This window comes from Lotus japonicus, chromosome 1 (genome assembly GCF_012489685.1).
Source record: "Lotus japonicus ecotype B-129 chromosome 1, LjGifu_v1.2".
NCBI classification, from domain to species: domain Eukaryota; kingdom Viridiplantae; phylum Streptophyta; class Magnoliopsida; order Fabales; family Fabaceae; genus Lotus; species Lotus japonicus.
The window spans coordinates 99,213,684-99,239,990 of NC_080041.1; the positions used below are offsets into that span (position 1 = coordinate 99,213,684).

A 26,307-nucleotide genomic window follows, 5' to 3' on the forward strand; every position below is an offset into this window, starting at 1 on the left:
CTACGAGCTGGGGTTTGACAGTTTTGAACCCTCAATCTATAGGGAGGTGAGAGTTAAACTCGCAACCTGTAGCCAATTGTGCAAACACAAGTTAGCTAATGTTGATCTTGAATCACTCTAATGTTACCAACACTAAATTGAAGGAATGTGATGAATTACTAATTTACCCCGATTAATATTTTTTGTCTAAGACAAAAAAAATATGCTTCTTGAGAGGTAATTATGTATGAGTAAAAAACAACATAATAGGGCTTGCTTTTATATTGGAGTTTTCTGATTTACAAAATTTGAATCCAAGACTTTATTTAAGGGAAATCAAAATGCACAATCAAGTTTACCACTCATTGATTATTATGCATCCTCACTTCATACATCATGATCAACCAATAAAAAGTCATATTTATTAACGGGTGATTGATTTAATGAGTATATGAGTATCTGCTTAATTCTCTTTAAGCAAGTAAAAAGTCATATATCAACATGTGGTTGGTTTCAACACAAATTGGCTCACTTGGTTATAACAGATCAGAGGTTGTGTTCAATTATCATTGTCCAAGTGAGGATTGTGTTAATGAGTCTAAGCGATCAGTAGTCCCGGAAGACCCATAGCAGTGACTGAAACCGAACCATCCCAAACTTTATTCATTGAAAAAAAAATTGTAATTTATTCTAGTGGTACATGTTTAACACTTTAACTCTCTCTTAAACTAATATTTTAAATTCTAAATTTATAAAAAATTCTCGCCGAAAGAGATGAATATAGTCATTCTAATATAAATGTTTTCGATACAGACAAAATTATCTTCTATAAAACATACATGTCACCGGACTAAGAAGTCTTATGACCCAATAATGTAAGAACTACAACAAATGCACCTTTAAAAAAATACAAGCAAATGTAACAATAATAACAAGTAACAAAAATGAAATAAATAACAAATAGTTGATTAAAAACTGCTTTATAATCTGGAATTTTATATGTTATCCTTTATGCTGTTATATATATCATTTTGAAATTCACTTTTCTACTCACAAATAAGAGTGTGGGGGTGAGCATAAGTCGAGATTAAGACAGTCAGCAGCAAGATTTCTCCACCCGTGAAGTGGGTCGGCAAGAGCAACTGAGCAAGCACTCACGAGACCAAATTCTGAATAGTAAGAACTCAAAAAGGTGAATCCTCATGGGCCAGTTCCCATTAATTATGTCTTCAACAGAGTACCTCCAATAATTTATATTCCCTTCTACACACTTACAATTAGTTTAGTACACTACATGAACGCTGATTAAAAATGGTTGTTTAAACCATTATATTAAAAGTTCAATTATTAAGAGTTGCACTTTAAGAGAAATATTTAATCTTTACAACACTCGAAAAGAAATTGCGCAATAAGTAAAGTTTTAAGTTCAAGTCATTTGAACAAAAAAAAAAATCACATGGAGCTAATTCAACTAGAATGTGAATGCTTCCTATTAGGACAATAAAATTGCTTCTCATGGATGAGACATGTGATACAAAAATCTCAACCTCAATCATTACTTTTGTAACCCATGGTTATAATTTGAAACTTCATTATCTAAACCGTGCCTCCCTTTTCTTTCTGTCCAGAACTCTGCCTCCCATTTTAAACAGGTAAATAAAATATAAATATACGTGCATATTCAGTTTCTGTCCAGAACTATGCCTCCCATTTAATGAACCCTACTTCAAAGTTCTAAGTTCTTATCACCGAATTTTCATAAACAGAAAAAAGGAACCACCCTAGTGCTATTAGCCACTCATTTTAACTTCATCCCAAACCCACAAAGCAAAACAGGAATTCTATAATTAGTTGTTCCTCCATGCTCCACTCTGTTCAATTGTTCATTACCTAGTCTCATAGCATGTTCCGCAAAGAGACAATTTGATTGACAAAAGAAGGTTAGCCACAAAAGAAGTGTGTTACAGCACAATAAGAACATGTGAGCACAATAATATTGGAAAATGAAACTTTACCATAGAATAATGACCATGTGCTAGCACTATCTCATGGTAAATATAACGGTAGAGAAGGTGAAATGAGGCACTGATTTTTATTTGTGTAATACAGTTATTTTCGAGATGAGTCAATCTTGCTCAAGCTGCGAAAATCTATTTTATAGTGGGGCTAATCTCTTGGTGGATTTTTTTCATTCACAATGCTCGAACTTGAGACTTACATAGATTGAGTTAGACATATACTATTTGAACCAATTACTTAATCAAAGTATCAAACCCTGAGTGAATATTCAAAATTAAGATACCTAATTTTGCTTGCCTTCCTATTAGGCATGTTGATTTTTCTTGGTCTATTCTTATAAATATATGAAATAGGAAAATCATTGCAAAATGATCTATCAATTATAAAACTAAAACAAAAATCTAACATGGAAATGGAAGGTTTATGATTTTGGAGAATTTGTATCTTTTTGAAATGGGGACTTTCACTCTTTGTTTTTCTTATATTGATTAGTAAGTTCTGTTTATGGAAAACCTTCAAAACAGAAGGTAAGTAAAAAGAGCATGCCCTCATAAATTTGGGAAACAAATCATGTAAAACAGAGCTCCTATGCCAAGTTGCAACTATGATGATATGAGACTTGCACTCATGACTGAACTATCATTCTTTTGGTATTCTCCATTTCTATGCCTCTTAATGATAGTTACATCTTTTTTCTTTTTTTCACATAAAAAAGCAATCTCTTAGGACAAGAAGCTAATGTAGTTTATATTTTTTCAACTTTTAGGAACCAATAAACCTATAGGCATCAACTGAACTTCCTCTATAAATACTAGGCACAGCTTCACTCTCCACATATACCAAAGACAAATTCCAAAGTTCTTTTTCTTAGGATGGAGCTTTTGCAGAAAACTCACTTGAGAGTACAAGTGAGACCCTTTTTCCTCCTCTATTACTCTATCCCCTCTAACTAGTATTCTCATATTCTTCTCTTTTTATATGCACAACTTCAGTGTACATGCTTAAATAGATTCTTCAAGCAAGATTGTAAAGCTGCCTACACCTCATTTTCTTTTTTATTTTGCAGGTGCTTAGAATAGCTCTTGCTTTTCTTCTGGTGGCACTTCTGAGTTCAGAGAGAGGTGAGAGCAGAAAAGCAAAAATTGTGACCACTTCCTTTGAGTACAGTGCTATAAACTGCAGAGCACACAGTGCTTCATTGACAGATTTTGGTGGTGTTGGTGATGGAAAGACATCAAACACAAAGGCATTTCAATCTGCAGTCAGTCACCTGAGTCAGTATGCTTCTCAAGGTGGTTCTCAGCTCTATGTTCCTGCAGGAAAATGGCTCACTGGAAGTTTCAGCCTCACCAGTCACTTCACCCTCTATCTTGACAAAGAGGCTGTTCTCCTTGCTTCTCAGGTATCTCATTTAATTTGTGCTCCATCTTTGACGACTAATTAACCAGAAAATGTTCATTCTGTGGTTTCTGAACAAATTTTGAAGTTTGATTCAAAATTCATCAATTTTGTGTTGAAAAATCTCACGTCAACTATATGGTCAAATAATACTTTATAAAGGGTAGAGTAATCTTCACCCCTGGTTAGGATTGGAGCTTCCATCTGTTAGAATATGTTGTTTTAAGAACATTAAACTAAAATCTTTCACAATTTTACCACTTACTTTCATTACTATCCTTACTTTGAATTTCTAAGTTGTATTATTGCTCCAAAGCCTTTCAAAGTAGAGCCAAAATCTGTTCCTGATTCTACTGATTGAGCTAGTGTTGTTGTATCCCCTCACTTGGCCTCATGTGCCCATTCTTGCACCTTTGCTTTTGGCAGTATATGGCTAGAACAGTTTCCCAATGACAAAACAAACCAGCCAATGAAATATTTTAAGAGTTGCTCTATGATTAGCATGTTTACATCTGTTTATTTTTTCACAAAATCAATTCTAGCACCCAGAAGCTACTCACAGAAGTTTCTCTCTAGAATTGATTCGGCTTTAGAATCAATTGTAGTAGGATTTCCAAACAGTCTACTCAATTTCACAGCATATTAGAAAAAGACTAAGAGTTTCATTGGAAGAAAAATGAGATTTTTTTTTTTTAATTCATTACAGAATAACAGCCTCCTGATATTTGTCACTATGGCTATTATAGACTCATCACTCATGAATGAATATGGAAATTGCAATTTTCAAAGGGATTCACGTGAGTTACAAATGAAGGAATATGTCCAATCAATGAAATGCAAATGATGTGTCACAAGATTCCTCACTTTATACCAAGAGTATCTGAGTATGAGGGCAATATTCTTAAATAATTCATGAAAGCATTGTTCAAACTCTATAACCTTTAACGTTGGCTGAGGTGGTACATGTTTGATTTCCTTTAAGCCAGGTTTTAGGTTCAAGTCTTATATATAAAAATAAAAACTCACTGTAAGAGTTAGCATCACGATAATGTGGATATTTAATTCTCGAACAAGATTAACTCTAATGGAGTATATTCGTGTTAGATTAAGAAAAAGTCCTTAACCTTCAATCACCTCAAAAGCCACTTTGTCATGGCACTTTAGGTGTATTCCTAATTTCCTATATTCACATATGAACTTACCAGTTCCATAGTGTGGTCCATTACATTTTTGTCTTATGTTACCTTGGAGAACGGTTCTGACTTCTGAGTGTGTCACTTTTTTGGCACTTTCATGTGTGCTACTGCTAACTCTCTTTTTTTTTTATTGTATTAATAAAATGGTTTAGGATATCACTGAGTGGCCTGTGCTTGGACCCCTCCCATCTTACGGTAGAGGAAGAGATGCACCAGCAGGAAGGTACACCAGCCTCATATTTGGAACAAACCTCACTGATGTTATTGTCACAGGTATGGGGGAAAACAATAACTATTGAAGTATTAGTATCTTTTTTAGTTTAACATGAGTATCCTCTAAAAAGATAACCATGTTCGAGTCAGAAACATTCACATTCTGGTGGAGTTAGCATTAGTTAAGATTTACTTCAAGTCTTGTCTATTCATAAGTTTCAGTTGGAAATACCAAAATTTACTTACTTCCATAGAATGTAATATTTGATGGAGTATATTATTGTTCACTATATGAGGTTTAATGTTCAATTATGAGCCTTTTGTTAACAGGAGATAATGGCACCATTGATGGTCAGGGTGCGTTTTGGTGGCAACAATTTCACAGAAAAAAGTTGAAGTACACTCGGCCGTACCTGATTGAATTAATGTTCTCAGACAGCATTCAAATCTCAAATCTAACTCTCCTTAATTCCCCAAATTGGAATGTTCATCCTGTTTACAGCAGGTAATCCAACTTCACTTGTATTCAAGTCTTAAAAAAAAGGCACCCTTAAATTCTTCTAAGAACTTTCTGGAGAATCGTACCACAAAAGCTAGTTGCTGTAAATTGAAAGTCCAAAATTTTATAAACCCCACACAACAATCAGATACTTCCAATGTTAGACTCAAGTATCATACCTTGCAATTGAATCCTAACAAATTCACATTTCATCTTGCATCATGAATTAACATCTCTAAATATTCATTTATTTTCAAGGTTATAACGAAAATTTCAACTATATACAGCAATATTATTGTGAAAGGCATCACCATAATTGCTCCTGTGACGTCTCCAAACACAGATGGCATCAACCCAGGTCAGTAATTGAAGTCATTTTTAAGATTCTTCAAATTTTGAATGATGTCATTAACTAACATGGACCATAAGAATCAAAAGATTTTTTTAGCAAGCTAGTACTTAATACAAAGTAACACTAAGTGCATATTTGGAAATCCTTCTACAATTAATTTCAAGGATCGAAATTGGTGAGAAGCTTCTATGAGTAGCTTCCGGAATTCAGATTTGATTCTGATGAGAGACAAATTGATCCAAACATGCTATAAGTTTAGATTGGATTGATAAAATTTTTGCTATGCCATTCCTTCTACAATTGATTTTAAACACATTCAATTATGGTGAAAAGCTTCTATGAGTAGCTTCTGGATTTCAGAATTGATTCTGATGAAAGAGAAGTTGATCCAAATATGCTATATGTTTAGATTGAATTGATAATTAATATTTTTCTCTGCATCCTCTTTTTTTCATCATATCAGATTCCTGCACAAATGTAAAGATTGAAGACTGCTACATAGTTTCTGGAGATGACTGTGTAGCTATCAAGAGTGGATGGGATGAGTATGGCATAAAATTTGGGTGGCCCACAACACAAGTAGTGATAAGAAGGCTTACATGCATCTCACCATTCAGTGCAACCATTGCCTTGGGGAGTGAGATGTCAGGAGGGATCCAAGACATCAGAGCAGAGGACATCACAGCCATCCAAACAGAATCAGGTGTCAGGATCAAAACAGCAGTTGGAAGGGGAGGGTTTGTGAAGGACATATATGTGAAGAGAATGAACCTTCACACTATGAAATGGGCATTTAAGATGACAGGTGATTACAACTCACATGCTGATACACACTTTGACCCTAATGCATTGCCTGAGATAAAAAACATCAACTTTAGGGATGTTGTGGCTGAGAATGTTACCATTGCTGCAAAGTTTGAAGGAATCTCCAATGACCCTTTTACAGAGATATGCATTGCTAATGTGACACTAGGGATGGCTGTTAAGGCCAAGAAAAGGCCATGGACTTGTGCTGATATTAAAGGGATCACGAGCGGGGTGACGCCTCCACCGTGTGACTTGTTGCCCGATCAGGGGCCAGAGAAAATCACAGCATGTGATTTCCCAGCAGAAAGTTTGCCTATTGACATGTTGGAGCTTAAGCAATGTGCTTACAGCATGAAATATGTTGGGATGTATTAGTTATTGATGTAGTTTATGTTTATGTAGGAATAGGACAGCTCGATTTGGCACCCCAACCCTTAGATTTCACACCCTCAATTTTCGGATTTTCGGGTTCCGAATTATTTCGGAATCTTATATTCCGAAATTAATTCATGATTTGTAGTGCAAAATACATGTAACACCTCACTTTTGAGTGAAAAAATATTTCGGAAATCTTATTTCCGAAATATTTCGGAAACTAAGTTTCCAAAAGTGGGGTGACATTTCTAATGAGTGGGGTGTCAAATCTAACTCTCTAGGAATAGTCTTTCTCATGTATTAGTATTTCTCAAGTTTAGAAATGAATGATGTTTCAAATTATAGTAATTCACTTTTCTTCTGATGGCTGCAGCTTGAAGTTTCAAGCTTTTTTTTAACTATATATATATATATATATATATATATAAGAGTAAAGTACACTCACCCCTCTCAAGGTTTGTTAGAATTACACTCCACCCCATTCTTGTCTAAAATCTACACCCCACCCCATTTTATATAGATGCAAATTTAGTGACGAAAAATATTCTTCATTAATAATTAGTTATTATTTAAATTGTTAATCAATAATTTCAAAAAATATTTTCAATATAATCCAACAAATTTAAAAATGAAAACATCACAGTCCTCCTCATTCTCTCAATCGCGGTCTTCCTCCATAAATTCACAATGCAAATTCTGCAATAGCACACCCGACAGGTTTACAAACCATATCTCGAACATAGGGAAACATGCTTGTGTTTTCATATTTGGTAATAATTCAATTTTAATCAAAATAATCTCTTTATACCTCAAATTTTGAAAATTGGATTGTATATCCAAAAAGCAAGACAAATGGGTGAAGAAAATAGAGAAACAAAATTAAGAAATATGAAGTGGATCGGAGGTTATTAGAACCCAATGATGCGGTGGAGCACCGCTTTTAACAAAATCCAACGACATCTTAAACCAACAGAGCGTTCGCTCGCAACTTAAAGGGGGTGAAGTTCACAAGAAGTAGTTGAACAGGTAGCTTTGGGAATGTGCGATTCACGTTCTGTGGTTCAGGTCGCAACAAAACTTTGATGCATGGTGGTGCCATGGGGTTTCACATTCTGGGACAGTGGCCGTCGTGTTAAAGGGAGCAAAGGCTTGGTGGTGACCGTTTGTGGTGAGAAATATGATTTGGAGACAGATGAGACGTGGACTTAACAGACAGAGTGGATTGTTTTTTTAAATTTAATTCAGTAAAATTATTTTCATAAATTAATGTATGATAGTGTATATGCATTAAACTTATTTAAATTTTAACTAATTAGTAATTATTTTTTTAGTGACGAATTTGTTTTCGTCACTAAATTTTGCCTTTATAAAAAATGGAGTGGAGTGTAGATTTAAAAAAAGAATGGGGTGGAGTGTCATTCTTACAAACCTTAAGGAGGGTTAGTGTATTTTACTCTATATATAAAGTTGAGAAATAACCCCTCCCAGCCTGGGTATAGTTTCAAAGCTATTGATAATTGAAATTCGCGGTACAAGTCTTCTTATGAGCATATTATACCAGCAATTCTATAGGAAAAAGCAAGGAAGGTAGAAATCCTCAAGAGAGGAATAGTGGGGTTAAGTTTTTGTTCATATGTTTTGTATCGTAAACTTTTAGCAATTTCCATATTATACAAATGCATTCAAATTAAGCACAAAACTGGAAAAAGTGGTCATGGCAATTGGGCAAGGTACCTTCTGAACATTTTTAAACACTAATAAACCAACACATTTGTATTTTACAAGTTACAATGGGATGATATCTGTCCCCTGTAACTTTTGGGGGTTCTAAAGGATGGAGAAACGGGTAGCACGGGTTTACTGCATTACACTGTTGTCCCGGTTAAGCTGACTTTCTTCCTCTATTATGCACTTGTATTAGAGTGTTGTAGAGTATAGTTTAAATATTTACTTTGAAGAATGTGAGTGTATTGGGATTGTAGGGCGTTTGAGAGAAAAAGTTTGTATGCTGTAAAAATTTAGTGTTATTCTTTTGTTGTCTTTAGACAATGACGGTAGTTTTCTTCCGTTTTGGAGTTTTCAATTTTTGTGTTGTAATTGTGTCCATGTTAATTTTCTCTAAAACGACTTTCCAACATTATAGCCCTTGTACATGGATAGTCCTGCTGAAACCTTCAAGTAATGCTGCTTAGCCTCTGATTATTCCAACAGTACATCTCAACAATACAGTTATCCAAGAATATGAATATTAAATGAAAAACAACCTCACAATAGTCTCATAAAATCTCAACATAATTTATCAAAAAAAAAAAATCTCAATATATCAAATGCGTTTAACATTTTGTGGAAACAACTTCCCAGTAGTGTTGTAAATCAGTCATCAAGTATTTCACTATGCACATACAGTATAGTAAATGCAAAATCTCAATAAATAGGTGGATCAGGATTGAAGTTCACGGACTCTCTCCAGATGAGTTCCTTGATATCTTCTTCAGTGAAAGACGGTTGCTCAAAATCAAAACTGAAAGGTCTAGGGCAAACAGGTTCCTCATTAATATTATGGAGAGGTGCCAAGTAAGGGTGGCACAGAGCCTCATCAACTGCAAAGCATCATGAAGTAATCTACCATCAATAAAGATATAGACAAAGAGAAGCCAACAATTATAGAAGACTACGGATATATTATCAAGAAAATTAGAATCTTTGCAGTTTGCAGACCACGGATATATTACCAAGATGCCATAGTCATTTTTAATATTTTAAAATCAATAGGAAATGAGTAAGGGCAGAATTTAGATGATAGTTTTGCTTTCTACGCCCAATTAAGGGCTTGGATAAACAGCTTAATTAAGCACTTATTGCATCAGTGTTTACCGCATAAGCATTTATTCAGAAGCTAGTTTGAGAAGCTTATTGAAATAAGCTCAAAATATGTTATAGGTAGGTATAAGCGCTTATTCATAAGTTAAACTGAGGAGCTTATGAAATATAGCTCAAAACAGTTTATAGGTAGGTCATAAACTATTTACATAATCTCTCACAATTACTAGTATAAGCGTGTATGCTATAAAAAAGCTCAAATAAGCAAACGAAACCTAAGTTTGAATTGTAACCAACATCAAGGTTTGGAACATAACTAAATGGCCTCGTTGTAGAATTGGTTTTGGACAAAGTATAATGGTGTCATTTGATTCATATAGTTGAGCTCACCAAAAGGAAAAAGGCTACAGTTATTTTCGTAACTAATATTTCATATATTCATTTTTATGAGCTGAAACTAAACCTTTTGATTTTTATTTCACATTCAGATCAGTATTTTTCTTTCAGCTACAACTTTATGAGCATCTGATAGGAATGGGAAATTGAGTCGAGTGACAATTATGGAGTGATAGAGGTTGTTATTGTAATAATAGCTAACTAACCAAAAGTGTGAATGGATTAGTGAGTTAGTTAGAAAGTTAGTATGTATATAAAGGGGAAAAGGACTCATTGGGAGTCATCTAGATTGTATCAGAGAATTCTAGGAGGGAGAGTGTTGGTTAATAACCAGCAAGTGTAGTTCATTTCTATTCTTGAATAATAGTCATTTTCTTCTCATTCACTACTAGTACCTATCAGTGTCATTGCAAGTTAATCATGTTACGCTTTCTAGTTCATTTCCAGAGATTAGAATTTTGATGAATTCACAAAACTAATTTGACTGAATAGCACACAGAGTACAATAACCTTAATTGGACATTGACATAAAAGGCAAAGGGGTCAAGACAGGCATACACATGTACAAAATGAGTAAAGGACCCACTTAATGAAAATCAATCTGGTCTTTGGTAGTGTTCTGAATATTACAGGTTTAGTTTATCTGTTTTAGTTTAATTTTATCTGTTTGTTAGTAGCCTATCTTTATCTTTATTTCTTAATGGTTAAGTCTATCTTTATTTCTTAATGGTTATCTTAATTTCTTTAGTAGGGTTAGCTATTATAAACAGGAGTACTCTCCGAGAATGAATTGAGTAATTGAGTTGTAAAGGGATTTTCCCTTGGAAGGGTTTCCACCCTTATAAAGAAGGTTCTCCTTCCTTCTTTAGAATCCATTAGGATTACTTTTGTATCCCTCCCTCTTTATCTCTTCTCTCTTTATTTTCCAGTTTATATATTGGAAAAAAAAAACAAAAAAATATCCCTTTTCTCTTTTTATCTTGTGGCTGCTGTTAGGACTTCCAAATCCTAACAGCCTTCTAACCTAAGAAATCAGTGGAGAACAGCAAACACTACAATTTTTTACACCAGATTTGTACCAAAAAAATGAAAAAAGAAATATGCAATTTTACCTGTAATGCGTCTGTTTGGATCAAATACAAGCATCTTCTCTAACAAATCAACTGCACCAGCAGACATGTTGGGAAATCTAGCAGCAAACTGTTGCCTTGGATATTGTGGAAGTTGTCTTACATATCTACGAGCATTATCACTTCGTAGAAATCCAAGGCTGGTGTCATCAGGTGAACCTATAAGCTTTTTAAAGCAAAGAAAATTTGTCATATTAAATCAGTTTTCGACGAGACTAAGTCTTAAAATGATTGAGAGAGAATTTGCAATACATAGGCTAAAATGCATGGTCTATATCTATTTAGCAAAGCCGGAATCTAATAGCTTAATTATCCAGTCATATCTAGGCATGGTGATGCAGGCTATATTATATAACCCACTGAATCCAGAAGAGATGTTCTTGAAGGCCTGAAAAATTCACTAATTAATTATTTTATTTTAGACCCAACTCTAACAACAAAGAAACAACCAAATCTTATGCCGCAAAATGTGGTAGACTATATGGGTCAATTTGGGCTCTATCAAAAACCAATGTTTCAGTGAATCCATAAATCAGATATCTTAAATTTGATTCAATTTTCTTACTAATGCCTCTCTTGGTATTTTCCTCACATAATCAAACCACGCTTACCTTATATGAGGTTTTGTTATCTTCTCAATTACAGTTAATTTAGTCACTCAATACTTGATAGGGTATTTTCAGTCCTATGGGTACTTTTGCAATTTTCATTAAGGCCATTCCCAGAATTGGGGATCTCATTGTGTTGATTTAGTTTTGTGGGCTTCTTCTCAAGTTATTGTTATTTAGGCTTTTATTATGTACATTAGATGCTGAATATTTAACTTGGGTCTTAACTTGCACAAGTTTGACTAGCCCTATAAATGTGATGTAACCAGCTACAAAAGATAAAAAGTGAATGAAGAAAGTATTTTCAGGGAAAACTATAGTCACCAGGCTTGTGTTGAGTCTCGGACTCTTGGACCCAATATTCTGAGCTATAAAGGAAAAATAAAAATGAACGAAAGCAGGCTAGCAATTCAGGAATCAGCAGTAAAATGTTTCATTTAGGATTTGTATCTAATACCTCTGTGATCAATCTGAGCTGATGAACATAATCTTTCCCAGGAAATAGGGGTTGCCTTGTCATGATTTCCCCGAGGATGCAACCAACAGACCATATATCAATGGCTGCAGTATATTCTGAACAATTAAGAAGCAACTCTGGAGCTCGATACCATCGAGTAACCACGTACTCAGTCATGAAATCAGTTTCGGACGTAGTTCTAGCGAGACCAAAGTCTCCAATCTTAAGATCACAATTGGCATTCAGTAACAAGTTGCTAGGTTTTAGATCACGGTGCAGAACATTTGCTGAGTGCACATATTTCAGACCTCGTAACAACTGATACAAAAAATACTGGAAAATGTATCGTATCAGCTTCTGTAAGACACTTCAATTACAATTTAAAACTATGCATGTTTAGTATTATTGTCTTATTTTAATTCAATAAGCACGAAGAAAATTACCGAGTGAAAGCCCAAAACAGTGAGAAGAATATTCGAAACCAAACTTTTAAGCCCAAATCTATCGCTAGGGATTTGGATTAAGCTAATTAAAGCATGCACTTTATCTCCAATTTGGGCAACAACATTACAAAAGAGAATACATTTACCCTCAAGCCAATAGCCATTATCTAAATATCATTCAACAAGGTGGATATTAAAAGGCATATGTTAGAAGAAATAATCGTAGTACTGACCCGACAATGATCATCAGTCAAAGATTGATTGGAACGGATTATTTGATGCAGATCAGTATCCATTAATTCATAAACGATGTACACATCATTGAAGTTCTCCCTCCGTGGTGGTCGTATAATATCTCTAAGGCTTATCACCTGCATTTGAGAAGTAACTGATTAGTAAGAAGCCTTGTTTGAAACTGAATTCTAATGAAGATTTGTAGAATCAAAATTCAATCGAGAAACTTTTATCAAACAAAAGAGGGTATATCTAAGGTCTGGCTGACAACATAACAAGTATTTGTTTTAAAGAAATCATCATCTTCTGATCCATCAAAACAGAAGGAAATCATTCCAGCAACATTTGAGAAAGAATGTCAAAAAAACCTGGTTACAAACCATAAGATTTTACTCCATTGAAAACCATGTTAAAAATGTGACTAAATGACAGTGAAGAGAAGATATATACTGTTTGGACCAAGATGCTTAGGAAGTTACATTTTCAGCCTAATTGATCAAAAAAACCTGTATCTAGAGAAAGTATCGTGCAGGTATGCAAAAGTAACTCAGTCTATAGAAATTTACAATAACATCTAGTAGGTATACTTCAAAACTTTGCATTGCGCCACAGAATATTTGACTGTATTGGAATTTACACACAACCAAAAACTTTAATAAAGTGCAAGATGAATTATATCAAGTCGTGCAACACATAGTGAAGAATTTCAGTGACTAATAACACTAGTACCAACTCTTAACAGGTGTTGAGTCATAAAGGCATGATTTCATAATATACTAATTAGAAAACCAGAAAACTTTTGGAGGATTAATATAAAATGGTATGAGAGGAACAAATTTCTAACTAATCCCAAAATAATACTACACAACAGCAAATTTACTGTAAATATATCAAAGGACAAGAAATTCTTATGAATAAAACATAAATTTAGTAAAAAGAAAACATTACCATATACTTAAAAAAAGCTTCATACCATATAGAAAAATTGCTTAGAGGCAGAAACAGAAAGAAAAAAAAAACAAAGAAAGGTAGCAATAACAAGTCAAACAGGAAAGCTCATATCGCCACAGGTAGAAAATGGCACTCCCTTAATAATCAAAGTTAAGTAAAAAAATAGATAGACAATACAAGAGAGGGAAACAAGGTTTAGATATGAGAGTGCAAGAAAAAAGGTTTATTAAAATTACATTTTCATGATCCATGTGCCGAAGAAGTTTGATTTCTCGTAAGGTCCTTTTGGCATCAATTCTGTTGTCAAATGCATTGCCAACCTTCTTTATCGCAACTTCTTCCCGTGTCTCCGCATTTACAGCAGCACTGAAGGAAAATGAAAAAATTAAATTGTTCCTCACATTGTCGTTAACAGAATCTAAATCCACATGAATCAAAAAATATAAGCTGTTGTTAAACAAACCAAACTTTAAAAAACCGTCCACCTGATACATATAATCTGCAGTTTAATGGGTTCCTTAGGGTTGTGTTATTTCAGTGTCAATCCCATGAACAGAGAGATGCCAAAATAATGATTCTATCTCATTTGAAATTCAGCTCAAAGAGAACCATAGCAACTATCTCTTTTTGAACTCTCTGAAATGATTGCTCAAAATGACCAAGTTCAGATGTTTGGAAAATTTTATAACAGCCAAAATCACTAGTCATTAGAGGATCATACATGTGACATGGGGAACCTCCCCCCAAACTTTTTAAAAAAAAATTGTGTGTTTAATTATTATACTAATTTTAGATGTATTTAAAATGATTTGTTGGTATCAGTTAAGCTCTCCATTGAGAGTTTAGCCTCCCCATGCTATAGAGTCATAGATCTGGAAATCCAAGACTTCCTCCAGTGGGATTAGGACGTTGAAATCTTCCATACTAGACCTAAAGCTAATGTAGCCACTAACTTTATGGCCATGGATGAGAGTATTAGATGAAAAACCTTCCAAAACATGGTCGGAAGTCAGAACCTCCTCCTAGAATCAGACATGACTCTTGTAGTGTTGTATCTTTGCTTTAGCTACTTTTACTTTTCTTTTCATTTCCATTAGCATGAAAAAGATACATTTAAAATCTTTTAATATTATTGTTATGGTTAACCTAGTAGTTTAATTTTAGATAAATAATATAATATTATATGTCTGATTTGTGCATGGCTCCCCTAATTTTTCCATTCAAGCTCCGCCACGGACTAGAGTCTGGAAACAAATAATGTACAGAATGTACAGATTCTAATTTGTTTCACCTGTATGAAAATGGTTTCTTGTATGCTAAAAGTACAAAAAGAATTAAATTTGACAATTATCATTGAAGACAATAAGATAAATTCTCACAGGCCAGTGAAGAAGACAATGAGAAGCATGAGCTAATTTATGAGCCCAAAAGGAAAATGAGAACTTCAGCTATGACACTCGGCTAGCTCTAGCCAAAATATAAATTAAGCTGGCAAGATAATTTGAAGCATACATATGAAACTAGACATAATTGAATAAATACCACAAGACTAAATCTTAATTCTCTTCCAATTAATCTATTCCGATCAAACTCAAACAATGATGATCACAAAGAATAGTGATAGGATCCACTTGCAAGATATGGGACTTGGGTCCCACATTGGAAGTATGGGATTCTGGTGTAGGGTTTATAAGGCCTTGGGCTCTCTAGCTCTTTCAATTGCACTAGAGAAGAAAGAAATACTGACATTAATGAATTTCCATCTTATTCAAGAGAACCCGGTCTCTCCTAATTCCCATTAGAGATTAATTTCTATGCACCGACGGTGTAAATAAATTTTACACCATCATTCAATCACATCCCTCCATTTTGTTATCTCACAATTAATTTTGAATTTAATAATATCTAAAATAGAAAATGGAAGGTTGTGATTGAATGATGGTGTAAAACTTTTTACACCGTCGGTGCATAGAAATTAATCCCCAAAATATGCTATTCCTCTCTAATATCTCTTATTTATAACATTTCCTCTCTAACTAACTCTCTCAAACTAACTAAAACTCCCTTAACTAACAAACCAACCAACTAACTAACTATGGGTACCTATCAAATAGGTCATAAAACTCAAGAATCACAATAAGCTCAGCATAATAGACCACATTCAGCTTATGAGTTCAATCAATCCCATACTGGAAGCCCTGAAGAAAAGTTGCAAATTTTTACAAGTGGTATTCCTCATCACTAAAATAATCACTTCAATCCTCACTCATACAATTAATAGATACCTGCCAAATATGTACTTCAAATGAACCCCTTGACTAAAGTCTAGAATCACAAACAAGCAACCACTAAATGAACCAATTAACAAAAAAAAACTACCAAACAAATATAGAAATACAACCAACTATGATTTCTGAAACCCCTGACATTCAAATCCACAAGTCAACAAAAGGCTTTTGACTACCATCAGAAACCATTTGGGCCCCGTTTGCTTGTCTTGCATAAGCATGAATATAAATGTTTGCGAGAGCTTATGGCCTACCCATAAACGGTTGTTTTGAGCTCATTTTCATAAGTCGTTCAAATTAACTTATGAATAAGAGGGTATGCTTGACCATAACCTATTTTCACCTTACTTCAATAAATTTCTCAAATTAGCTTATGAATAAGCAGGCGCTTATGCGATAAGCGCTTATTGTCATAAGTGCTTAATTAAGTTGTTTACCCAAACACACCCTTAATTTCAATTCCTTGCTTTAACAGCTAAGGGTTACATACCACCCCCCAGAAGATGCTAGCAATACATAGCTAAAAGAGCAACCCTTTACCCCAAGACACACCACAAACAACAGCAACAATTAAGGAAACAAATCCACTCAGCAACCAAAAAAAAAACTCAACCCACAAAATAAATTTCCTTACCAAACAATACCATAAGCTCCTCTTCCCACGGGTCGGATAGGAGGGACATACTTCTTGGAAACCTCGAACAGGTTGCCATAGATATTGTACTGGACATAGCGTCCACCATGAGTGTAAACTCCATTGATGTTGCTGTGGTCAGCTGAAACAGGAGCTGACTCAACAGACATATCTGGTTTCGAAGATCAGAATCCAACAAAAAAATGGGAAGATACCCAACAAAGAAAGCAACGACTTTTGAAGAAACGAGCTAAATTTATGAAGTGGGGTGCTCTGAATTTAGAAGATGCGTGTCGGTTGGAGGAGTAAAAGTCTCTGAAACTTGGTTTGGGTGAGGCTTGTGGTTTTTGGACACAGTGGAAGAGAAAGAAAATGGGTGAGAGAGAGAGAGAGAGAGAGAGAGAGGTGGCTCGTGTAAACCCGTGAATATGTTCCCTTTTCTTGTAGATTTGCTTTTCAAGCTTTTCTTATGGAGATTGAAGTGCTCATGCTATCTGTGAATTTTGACTGTGATTTTGGTAATGGTTTATGTTTGCTCTTTTTTTCTTATTTTGTTGGCTTTTGAAGGTTTTGATTGTAGAATAAATCAAAATTGATGGGATATAGAATTGATTTTGATAAAATGAATTATGATTAAAGTGAGATGAAAATAAAATGACTTATAAAGAAGAATTATAAGATAATGTTGTAAAGTTTCACAATTGATTATAGGATTTGCAACTGAATTGACAAATAATTTTAGAGCTGGAGTCAATTTTAAAAGAAAATAAAATAGGGTGGAGAATCAATTCTAAGAAATACAAACTTGGACTAAAGCATATTGAATGTTTGTTTTTTTCTTTTTATTTTCCTTTTTGGTCAGATTGTTTTGTTTACGTTTACTTTGAATCAAAGAAAAGTTAATTTTATATTGAAAGTTGTTCATCAATGAAGATTCAAAGAAATGAAGATTTGGATAAAAAAAATCTTTTGGAGGAGATTAGTCTACATTGAATGTTTGAAACGAGGAGGATGGTAAAGAATTTTGTAGTCAACCACAAGATTGCATGTTCCTGGAAAATATAAATAATTCATTTTTATAAATTAAATTTAAATTTTAAAATTTTTTTTTACATGGAGGGGCAAAGGCCCCAAGCAAAAACTAAGCACCAAGTTTGAAAACGCTCTCCCTGGCTTCTAAAATAAGAAGGCGATGGCAACCCTAAAATGAGAGGGGGGAAATGTGGACTCCGAAAAGAAACGATAAAGTCGCACTCACTTGTCAATCTGCAACTGTAATACACTCCATGTGAACAAAAGAGAACTTGATATTGTCATGGAACGAGACACCCTGATTAATCCGTCCAATAATGTCTACATAAGGATGGTCATGGTCGTACACTGAAGAGACCAAGTGAATAGCTTATGCATAACCACTTCCAATAATGACCAGAGGAAAGTTCCGCTCTAGAATAAGCTGAACCGTTGTGAAGATGTCATAGAGCACAACCAGGAGGGAGTTCGACGTACCCATATTATTGCAGAAACCTAGCAACCAACCTATGTCGGCGTCACACAACAGCCCACCACAACCGACGGTTCTATCCATCTTCACGACTCTGTCAACCGTGAATTTAGCCCACCCCACATTAGGTTTCAATAGAGAAACATGAGTTCTGCTATTCAAAATTATAGGAACGCTGCGTTGGGAAGATACCACGCCTTAGGATGACGAGAACTAGTGAGGAATCAGAGACATCGCGAGCTCCATGTGCTTTACGTCCACCGACGCCACTTGCATGTAGGCCCAGGAACGGTGGCAATCCGGGGGAAAGGTTCTAAAATACTTTATCGTTCTTCATCCTTCAAAGAGCCCATGCCGTTGTGGTGCACACTGTGTCCATGAAACCAACACCAACAACCTGCAAATTATGGAATATCCTAGATCAAAGGTCAATAATGAAAAAATATGGTGCAATTGAACCGTGCAACAACTAGTTCCACAACTGAGATGATTGGTGGTAATCCCTTAATATGTGCAATGTCGTCTCCGAAGCAGCCTTGCACATCAAACAAAGGTCTGTCGCTACCAACCCACGCCGCAACCTTTCTGCGTTCGTCATAAGCCCTATGTTGAGGAGTTTCCATATAAAAGTCTGAATACAATGGTGGACCTTCGTTTTCCAGTAAGCCTTAAAGGCGACTTCATTAGGGTTTCTTACACCTAGGTCACAAGTGATCACGTATCTCAATTTCATCATATGCTCTGTGTGAGATAGAAATATAAGAGAAAGATAAAAATTAATAAAAATGAGATTGGAAAAAAAAAGCGCGTGTGAATGTATTTAAACTATTGAAATGATAAATTCTAGTTGAATATTTATATAAAAAAAAATTATATTGTTCCCAGTGCATTTAAACTATCATTTAATGTATTTTATGGTGAACAACTAGAATGAAGTGTTTTTTTTTTTAAACAAACTAGAATGAATGATGTTACTTAACAAAACTTGTGCAATTTGTTCATGGATGAAATTATATCTAGGCTTAATCCTCATATTAGTCACTGTCTTTGAGTCGCCGTCTGAACTAGGTCCCTGACCGGAAAAATTTGTGGATTAAATCCCTCTCTTTAAAAAACGTTTGGAGCCAGTCCCTGCCGGAGCTTGGAGCTCCGGCGAGTGATGATGTAGCATGCTGACTGTGTAAATGAAGCTGACATGGCACAAAAAAAAATTTAATAAAATTAATTTACACATATGATAATTAACATAATTAACCTAAAACTAACTATAAACCAAAAACTAATTAAACATTCTTAATTCCCCCTCCCCCCAACTAATCCTAATTCCCTAAACAATTACCCCAATTCCCAATTCATCTAACACTCAGAAATTAAAATTAGTGTTCATCTCCTTCATCTCCTCCATCTGTCCCGGCCTCCTTCTTCTTCCCCATTTCCTCTTCTTCTCGTTGCTGAATCGACCTCCTCTTCCTCTCTCCTTCTTCTTCTCTGTTTCAAGCCTTCTCTTCTTCTAGTTCTCAAATCGCGTTCCTGTTCTCATTCTCCTACTTCTGAATCGCGCTCTTGTTCTCTTCTCCTACAAACAATGAATTCTTCATCTGCTTCACCCTCTCGTTCCAATTCTTCATCCGCTCCTACAAACATTTTGGCCTTCTCTGGCTGTGCATTTCATCATCAACACAAATATCGAAACAAAAAACCACAACCCCAATCAAATCCCAAACAAAAAACCCAGGAGAGTGAGACCCAGAAGTGGTGGTGGTGGCCAAGAAACTCAGAAGCAGTGGCGGTGGCCAAGCTGTTCTGGGGATTGGGCCAAGAAACAGAAGAAGCTTGCTCCCAACAACAAAATCCCCAATCAAAAAGGTTATGGTGATCGGCACAGCGAGCACAACGTTCTTGTTCATGCTAGACCTTCTGCTACATCCGTTGTTGGTTATGGATGTCTGAACGAACCACAGGCTGTGGTGAAGTGAAGCAAGTCGATGGCGTTTCTCAAAGCCCGACGATACTGTCCTCGCTCCGCCGCGTTCGTCGCTTCGCGACTCGCTCTCCGCCATTTCACCTCCACCGACGAGAGCTGGTCTTAAAGATCCTCCTCCAACAGCACAACCCCTTCGACACCGCTCCTTCTCAAAGATCCTCCTCCTCACCGAAACCCTGCTCCGCCTCAAGCACCACTCCAAGATCGCCTTCACTCTCTTCAACTACGCAAAATCCCTCCCCAACCCTCCTCTCTCCCGCTCCTCCTTCCACCTCCTCATCGACACCATGGCCAAGGTTCACCAATTCGACCTCGCATGGCAACTCATCACCGAACTGGAGAGATTTGTAACAACAAAATCCCCAACTTCTTCTACCTTTTCTGCTTCTGAATTAGGGATTTAGGTAACATCAGAAGTGAAGAAAGCTTCAATTGTTGATAATCTCTCGGGAGATGGCAATTTCTTCTCCCTTTGCTGCTACTGCATCTGTTGCCTGCAATGAAGATGGAAGAACTAGATTAGGGATTGTGTTTGATTTAGGGTTAGGAATTAGGTTTTGGTGTTTCTGAATTAGGGATTTAGAATTGGGTTTTAATTTAATTTGATTTTGTTAATTTAATTTAATTTAATTTAATATTATGATGTGTAATTTTTTTTAGTGCCATGTCAGCTTCATTTACACAGTCAGCACGCTACATCATCACTCGCCGGAGCTCCAAGCTCCGGCAGGGACTGACTCCATACGTTTTTAAAAGAGAGGGATTTAATCCACAAATTTTTTCGGTCAGGGACCTGGTTCAGACGACGACTCAAAGACAGAGACTAATATGAGGATTAAGCCTTATATCTATGGGCATTTACATAATAGGGTAACCCTGACCTACCAAAGGTCAAGTCAACTTGTCTTGTATTAGACCCACCAACTGCAAGTTATATTAGTTATATTAGTTCAAAGGGCATGCACGACCACCAAGTAAATGTTTTGAATTCGAGTTTATATAGATGCAGTTGTCGTATATATTTAGTGGAGGGAGTTTTGTCGATGTTCTACTTTTCTACTTTACTCAAATAAAATTATCTCAGTCATGAAATTTGTGGTTTAAAAAAAACATGTACGGATAGTATATAATATAGTCGCACTTGGTCATCTCCTGTCTCTAGCAAATTTATGGAATGTGAAACAAATTAATAATGTCAATTGCTTGTTTACTAGTCAAACCAAATTAAATAATTGTTCACAAATACGATGATCTCATTAGTCATTACAAAATGCACATCAACTGTCTTTTCTTTTTCTTTTTCCAAATTAACAGCTAGTGTAACGTGAAAAGACTAAGATTTTGAGCTAACAAAAGTGATTTTAGCTCTATTCAATTCATAAGGCATTTCTATTACTTTTCCTATATTTAAACACATAAATTACATCACTTTTAATTACTATAATAATTTTTTTAGAATCAAATTTCATCCAAAACTACTTATGCCAACGCTAAACTAAACATGCAAGTAATGTGTGTTGGGTTGTGTGATATGCATGAATTTAGATATATGGTTTAAAAACAAATAATTTAAACCATCTATACTTGTCAATGAAATGGAATAAACAACCATTTAATTAAACATTGTAAGCTTCTAGGATATTACATTGGCCTACAGTCAAAGTCAGCCAAAATGTCTTGGTCCTTTTGGACTATGTGCAACTTGAGTTAGGTTTAGTCTCACGTTTGTTTCCTTCGTCAGTCTTCTTAACTTTTTGATTGTGTTAGTAGTTTTCATATTCTCTTTTCATTGTGGTGTCACAAAGTTGACAAATTAACTTGAAAACGAGTAGAAATGAAACTTGTGGATAGGGATAACAATGGGTAGGGTCTGGGTAGGGTACTATAGTACTCATTCCCATACCCGCGTTTTAAAAAATTACCCGTACTCGTTTCCATACCCGCGTGAGTAGCAACTTAACTATAGGGTTTCCCGAGGCTAATATTCCACAAGTGGGTGATAGTAATACTACACTAACTAGAATTCTCTTGAAAATTCTTTCATATTTCTTAAGGTTAAACTTTTTTATCTATCTTGATAAATATTTAAAGAATCTTGCATATAGTACATATTTAATGCATACATAAAATTGCAATATGAGGGAACATGTAAATAAATTCACATGAGAGAATCTTGATCTGCTACACAACTATTATGGTAGTGGTAAACTATCTCCTTTAGAGCATTTAGGATGACGATTTCTCATTTGAGTTGCTTGACATTATTCTTGTTGACCTAAAATGACACATAAGATTTAAGCAATAATTCATATAAAACTAATGCAAATTTTACTTTTTCTTACATTTTGTTAGATCTCACAAGAGAGGTTTGTATTTTGATCATAAAACATCCTACGGAATTGTTGCCAGCAACCAACTTTCCACACAAGCATGCTTCAATTGAAAAAAAACTTAAGCAACGCTGCTTATGACCAGTAATGGGTAAGAAACCTGGATTTTGAATATAAACTTACTATAAGAATTTATTACATGTCATAGCCATAAACTAGTAGGGGTGCACATGGGTTGGGTTGGATGGATTTATAGGCTAATCATGATCTGAACAAATTACAATTGTTTGGGTTGGATTTCACGAGTTTTCACACTCGGACCCGAACCAACCCAATCCGACGATCTTCGGGTTGGTTTGAATGGGTTAATTAGATCACTTTATTAAAATAATAATAAATATGGAATATTGAAAAAAAATATTAAAACTTTAAAAAAAATTAGAAAAAATTGGTACAAAATAACATAAAAAAAAAAACACAAAACATTGTACTAAATAGCATGAAATAGTATTTCATAAATGACATATAGCAAAATATCATGAAAAATAACTGCGGCAATGAAATCAAGTTAATCAATAATACCACAATGTATGACACTTAGAATTTAATTGTCTCCATTCTCCAACATGCCAAATAAAATTGAAACAAAAAGTGAAGAATGTAAAAAGTGAAATAAAATAAGGGTTTAGAATTTTACATGTATGTTTGGTAAAATTATTAAAAATATATATTAAATAATATATTATTATTGTATGTTTGGATTTCGGGTTGGATTGGGTGGATTATTCTTAAATCTGGTATCCGATCCGAAGTTGATTGGATTGTAATAAAATTCGTCCGATTGACCCGTTAGCCCAATCCAACCCGCATTTTTTCTATTGAATTGGGTTGGTTCGGGCAGGTTCATTGGATCTACCTAGCCCATGTGCGCCCCTATAAACTAGGATAACCTATCTTCTTTTTGAAGCTTTTTTTGCTATGAAAATAGAACAAAACAAATTACAAGACTAACAAATCCTTAACTATAAGGTCTTCAATCTTAGGTGAAGGACTACCAAAACACTTTCCACTTTCTTAGGACAATTCGTTTCACAAATGGCTTGTCTAATATTCAAGTCCCATAAAAGACTCTAACCATATTTAAGTGCATACTATGCACAAAGCGGATCCCCACCTGCGATGTCAGCCTGAAAGCCTTTCACCCAAGCCTGTCACCACTCATGCCCATGTGACGCCGCGAAGATAAAAGGAACCATTAACAATCAGAGAAGCATAATTCACTGGAGGAAGTTTCCATCGTAAGTTGCTCCTAGCATCAAGTTTGTGAATTCGATGCTTACTATGGAACCGAATAGGATCCTTGTGATCTTCCTTAATCCATTTAACAATATAATTCATTGTTTAATTGGTATCACCAAGCACCATATTGGTCCTCCACCTCTAAAGACCCCAAATAGCAGTCACAAAGAGAGAAGAGGGGGCACCACAAGCTTGAGACCGAACCCAAGTTGCCAAGTTCACATCAGCAAAATTTGGCCATGAAAAAGAATTTGACCGGAGCTAAATCTCTCGAGAGTGACGGAAATCACGAAGAAAGAAGACTATCCTCCACTGGATGTGAGCATCTCATGCAACACGCAGCAAGCTCGTACTTGAAGTGATGCTCATTAACTTGGAGCGTGTTATGCCTAAGTAACCTGAGGAAGGTGCGAACTTTTCCTGGAGCTCTTATCCTTCAAACCCATTGATACAAGTTTGTACGCCGTCAGTGAATCAAAGTTCAACAAATATTCAAAAAAATAAACTCTTAAGGTAGAATTATAAGTCAAATTAGAACCTACGTGTAAAAGGTAAACAGCATGCCATGTTTATAGGGAATAATATAAATTTCAATGTTAGCATTTGCTTTCATGACCAATAAGAATTAAAACTTCACATATTTGAAGGACTAAAATGACTAATTGTTTACATACATGAAAGACTAATTTGACCAACAAACTATACTAATTGGAAATTTTTCATAAAATTCCTTCTTCCTGACCTCTACCATTTCAGCGATCAAAATGATATTTCACAGGAGTAAAATTTTAGTTAATGTTTCGTATGGATAGGTTTAGATATATGTCACATTAAACTATATCCTATGAAAACAAATCTTTTCCTTTAACCTGCCGTTTGGAGAGGTTGAAAAGTTAAGCCTCTTGAATGGTGGGCACTGGGCACTGCTTAATGGTGGTGACCCACCCATTTCACAGCAAGTTGCAAAAACGACCACTTCAATGTTTTTTAAAAAGAGAAAAGAAAAGCAAAAAACCAAATCAAATAAAAAAGAGTCAACAAGACTGCAAAGGTACATCTCAGCCAGTGTTTTCTTCTTCCAAAGGATGCTTTGCTTGCAGCATATTTACATTTAATTGCACGTTTGAAAATTCTTCTACAAGTCACTCTAAAGTCCAAAACAATTAGAGTCTAGACCAATTCAATTCAGGGGAGAAGCTTCAATGAGTAATTTCTAGTTACCAGAATTGATTATAAGGACATACACAAATTTCCATCTAGAACTCATGTAAAAAACACTTAGAAAACAGCAAAAAGGCAACACTTATTTTATAAAAAATTAAAATTAATCAAGCATAGACTAAAATTAAGCTTAGACCAATACCATGCTTGAGTTCTGAATGGTTCATTGCTATTCCATTACTGCTCAGATTTAGAGCGGTTTGCTGATAGCTTGACTTCTTCATGTCTCCACTCTGTAACCAATACATAGATCATCTAAACTTGGCCCCTGCTCGCTTTGACAAAGATTTATATCGCATCTCAGCTCAGAGTACAATATCATTTGTATGTACTACTGTCTTCACCAAGGGTTGTTCCCAAGGCTTTCTCTTCTATTGATACTTGGATTTTGTTGTTCCAAAAAAATGTAGTACCGCCTTCACCAACAATTCACTTCTTTTCGTTTATTCACCACCTCACATTAATCTACATTAGGCAACCGACACAGATCATCTTCCTCACATAACTTGGTCTCTAATCTCTTCAACAGAGCTTGCAAAGCTCTCTCAGTTTTCAGATCTCGAGAACAGCACAGTTTCACAGATCTCAGCACCAAGAGATGCAAGGCTGCAAGGCAAGGGCTAATTTCGCAAAATTGAATTGACCCCGCAAGTCAAAACATGCCATTGAGAGATTCTGTGAGCTGAGGTGTCATGAGATATGAATGCATGCACTGGGGTACAAAGGAGTTGTGATTATTCTGTCAGTTTTACAATATCAGATGATAAACACAAATCACGGAATATGCTACTAAGTAACGTGAAATACTGAAACATGTGCTGTATCATACTATATTCAAACAAAATCACTAAAAAGTGTTTGAACCATGCTCAAGAATAGAATCAAAGACTCATTAACGGATGTGTATCTATATATGTATGTATATATTCCTACTTATCTCTCTTAGATCATTTACATATATTTAATGAGCCTTTGAATTAAAACTAACATTCTGCAGATAACATTCCATGCAATAACAAGTAACAAAACTGTTAATTGCCCTAATATAATCTGTTAATCAAGTTTCAGGGCAAACTCCTTACATATCCAGACATATAGACAAGCTCAGAATATCATCATCCAGCAGCTGAAGTTTCATGAAAGAACATCCCCTAAATTGAAAAAAAAAAA

General features: G+C 35.1%; 2 protein-coding genes across 2 annotated transcripts; one reads left to right on the forward strand and one right to left on the reverse strand.

Moving 5' to 3' along the window:
• The first annotated feature begins 2,742 nt into the window (after window positions 1–2,742).
• LOC130728288 (probable polygalacturonase) lies at window positions 2,743–7,186 on the forward strand. Its single transcript, XM_057579716.1, has 6 exons — window positions 2,743–2,906; window positions 3,065–3,400; window positions 4,745–4,865; window positions 5,136–5,310; window positions 5,592–5,662; window positions 6,120–7,186. Exons 1-6 carry the CDS (start codon window positions 2,871–2,873, stop codon window positions 6,836–6,838), a joined length of 1,458 nt encoding a protein of 485 aa, XP_057435699.1. The 5' UTR covers window positions 2,743–2,870; the 3' UTR covers window positions 6,839–7,186.
• Window positions 7,187–8,998: 1,812 nt separating this feature from the next.
• On the reverse strand, window positions 8,999–17,337 carry LOC130728289 (mitogen-activated protein kinase homolog MMK2). The gene is made up of 6 exons (XM_057579717.1): window positions 16,800–17,337; window positions 14,114–14,243; window positions 12,926–13,063; window positions 12,250–12,582; window positions 11,167–11,350; window positions 8,999–9,438 (listed from the first exon to the last, which is right to left on the reverse strand). Exons 1-6 carry the CDS (start codon window positions 16,967–16,969, stop codon window positions 9,263–9,265), a joined length of 1,131 nt encoding a protein of 376 aa, XP_057435700.1. The 5' UTR covers window positions 16,970–17,337; the 3' UTR covers window positions 8,999–9,262.
• Between the last annotated feature and the right edge of the window lie 8,970 nt (window positions 17,338–26,307).

Bases quoted from the DNA above. Each gene is read 5' to 3' on its own strand.
- LOC130728288 (XM_057579716.1), top strand. From the start codon at position 2,871: ATGGAGCTTTTGCAGAAAACTCACTTGAGAGTACAA. The intron at 5,311-5,591 runs GTAATCCAACTT...AACTATATACAG, and splicing joins GTTCATCCTGTTTACAGCAG to CAATATTATTGTGAAAGGCA. The intron at 5,663-6,119 runs GTCAGTAATTGA...TCATCATATCAG, and splicing joins CACAGATGGCATCAACCCAG to ATTCCTGCACAAATGTAAAG.
- LOC130728289 (XM_057579717.1), bottom strand. From the start codon at position 16,969: ATGTCTGTTGAGTCAGCTCCTGTTTCAGCTGACCACAGCAACATCAAT. The intron at 12,583-12,925 runs GTCAGTACTACG...TACATTTTCCAG, and splicing joins TGACTGATGATCATTGTCGG to TATTTTTTGTATCAGTTGTT. The intron at 9,439-11,166 runs GTAAAATTGCAT...GATGCTTTGCAG, and splicing joins TCCAAACAGACGCATTACAG to TTGATGAGGCTCTGTGCCAC.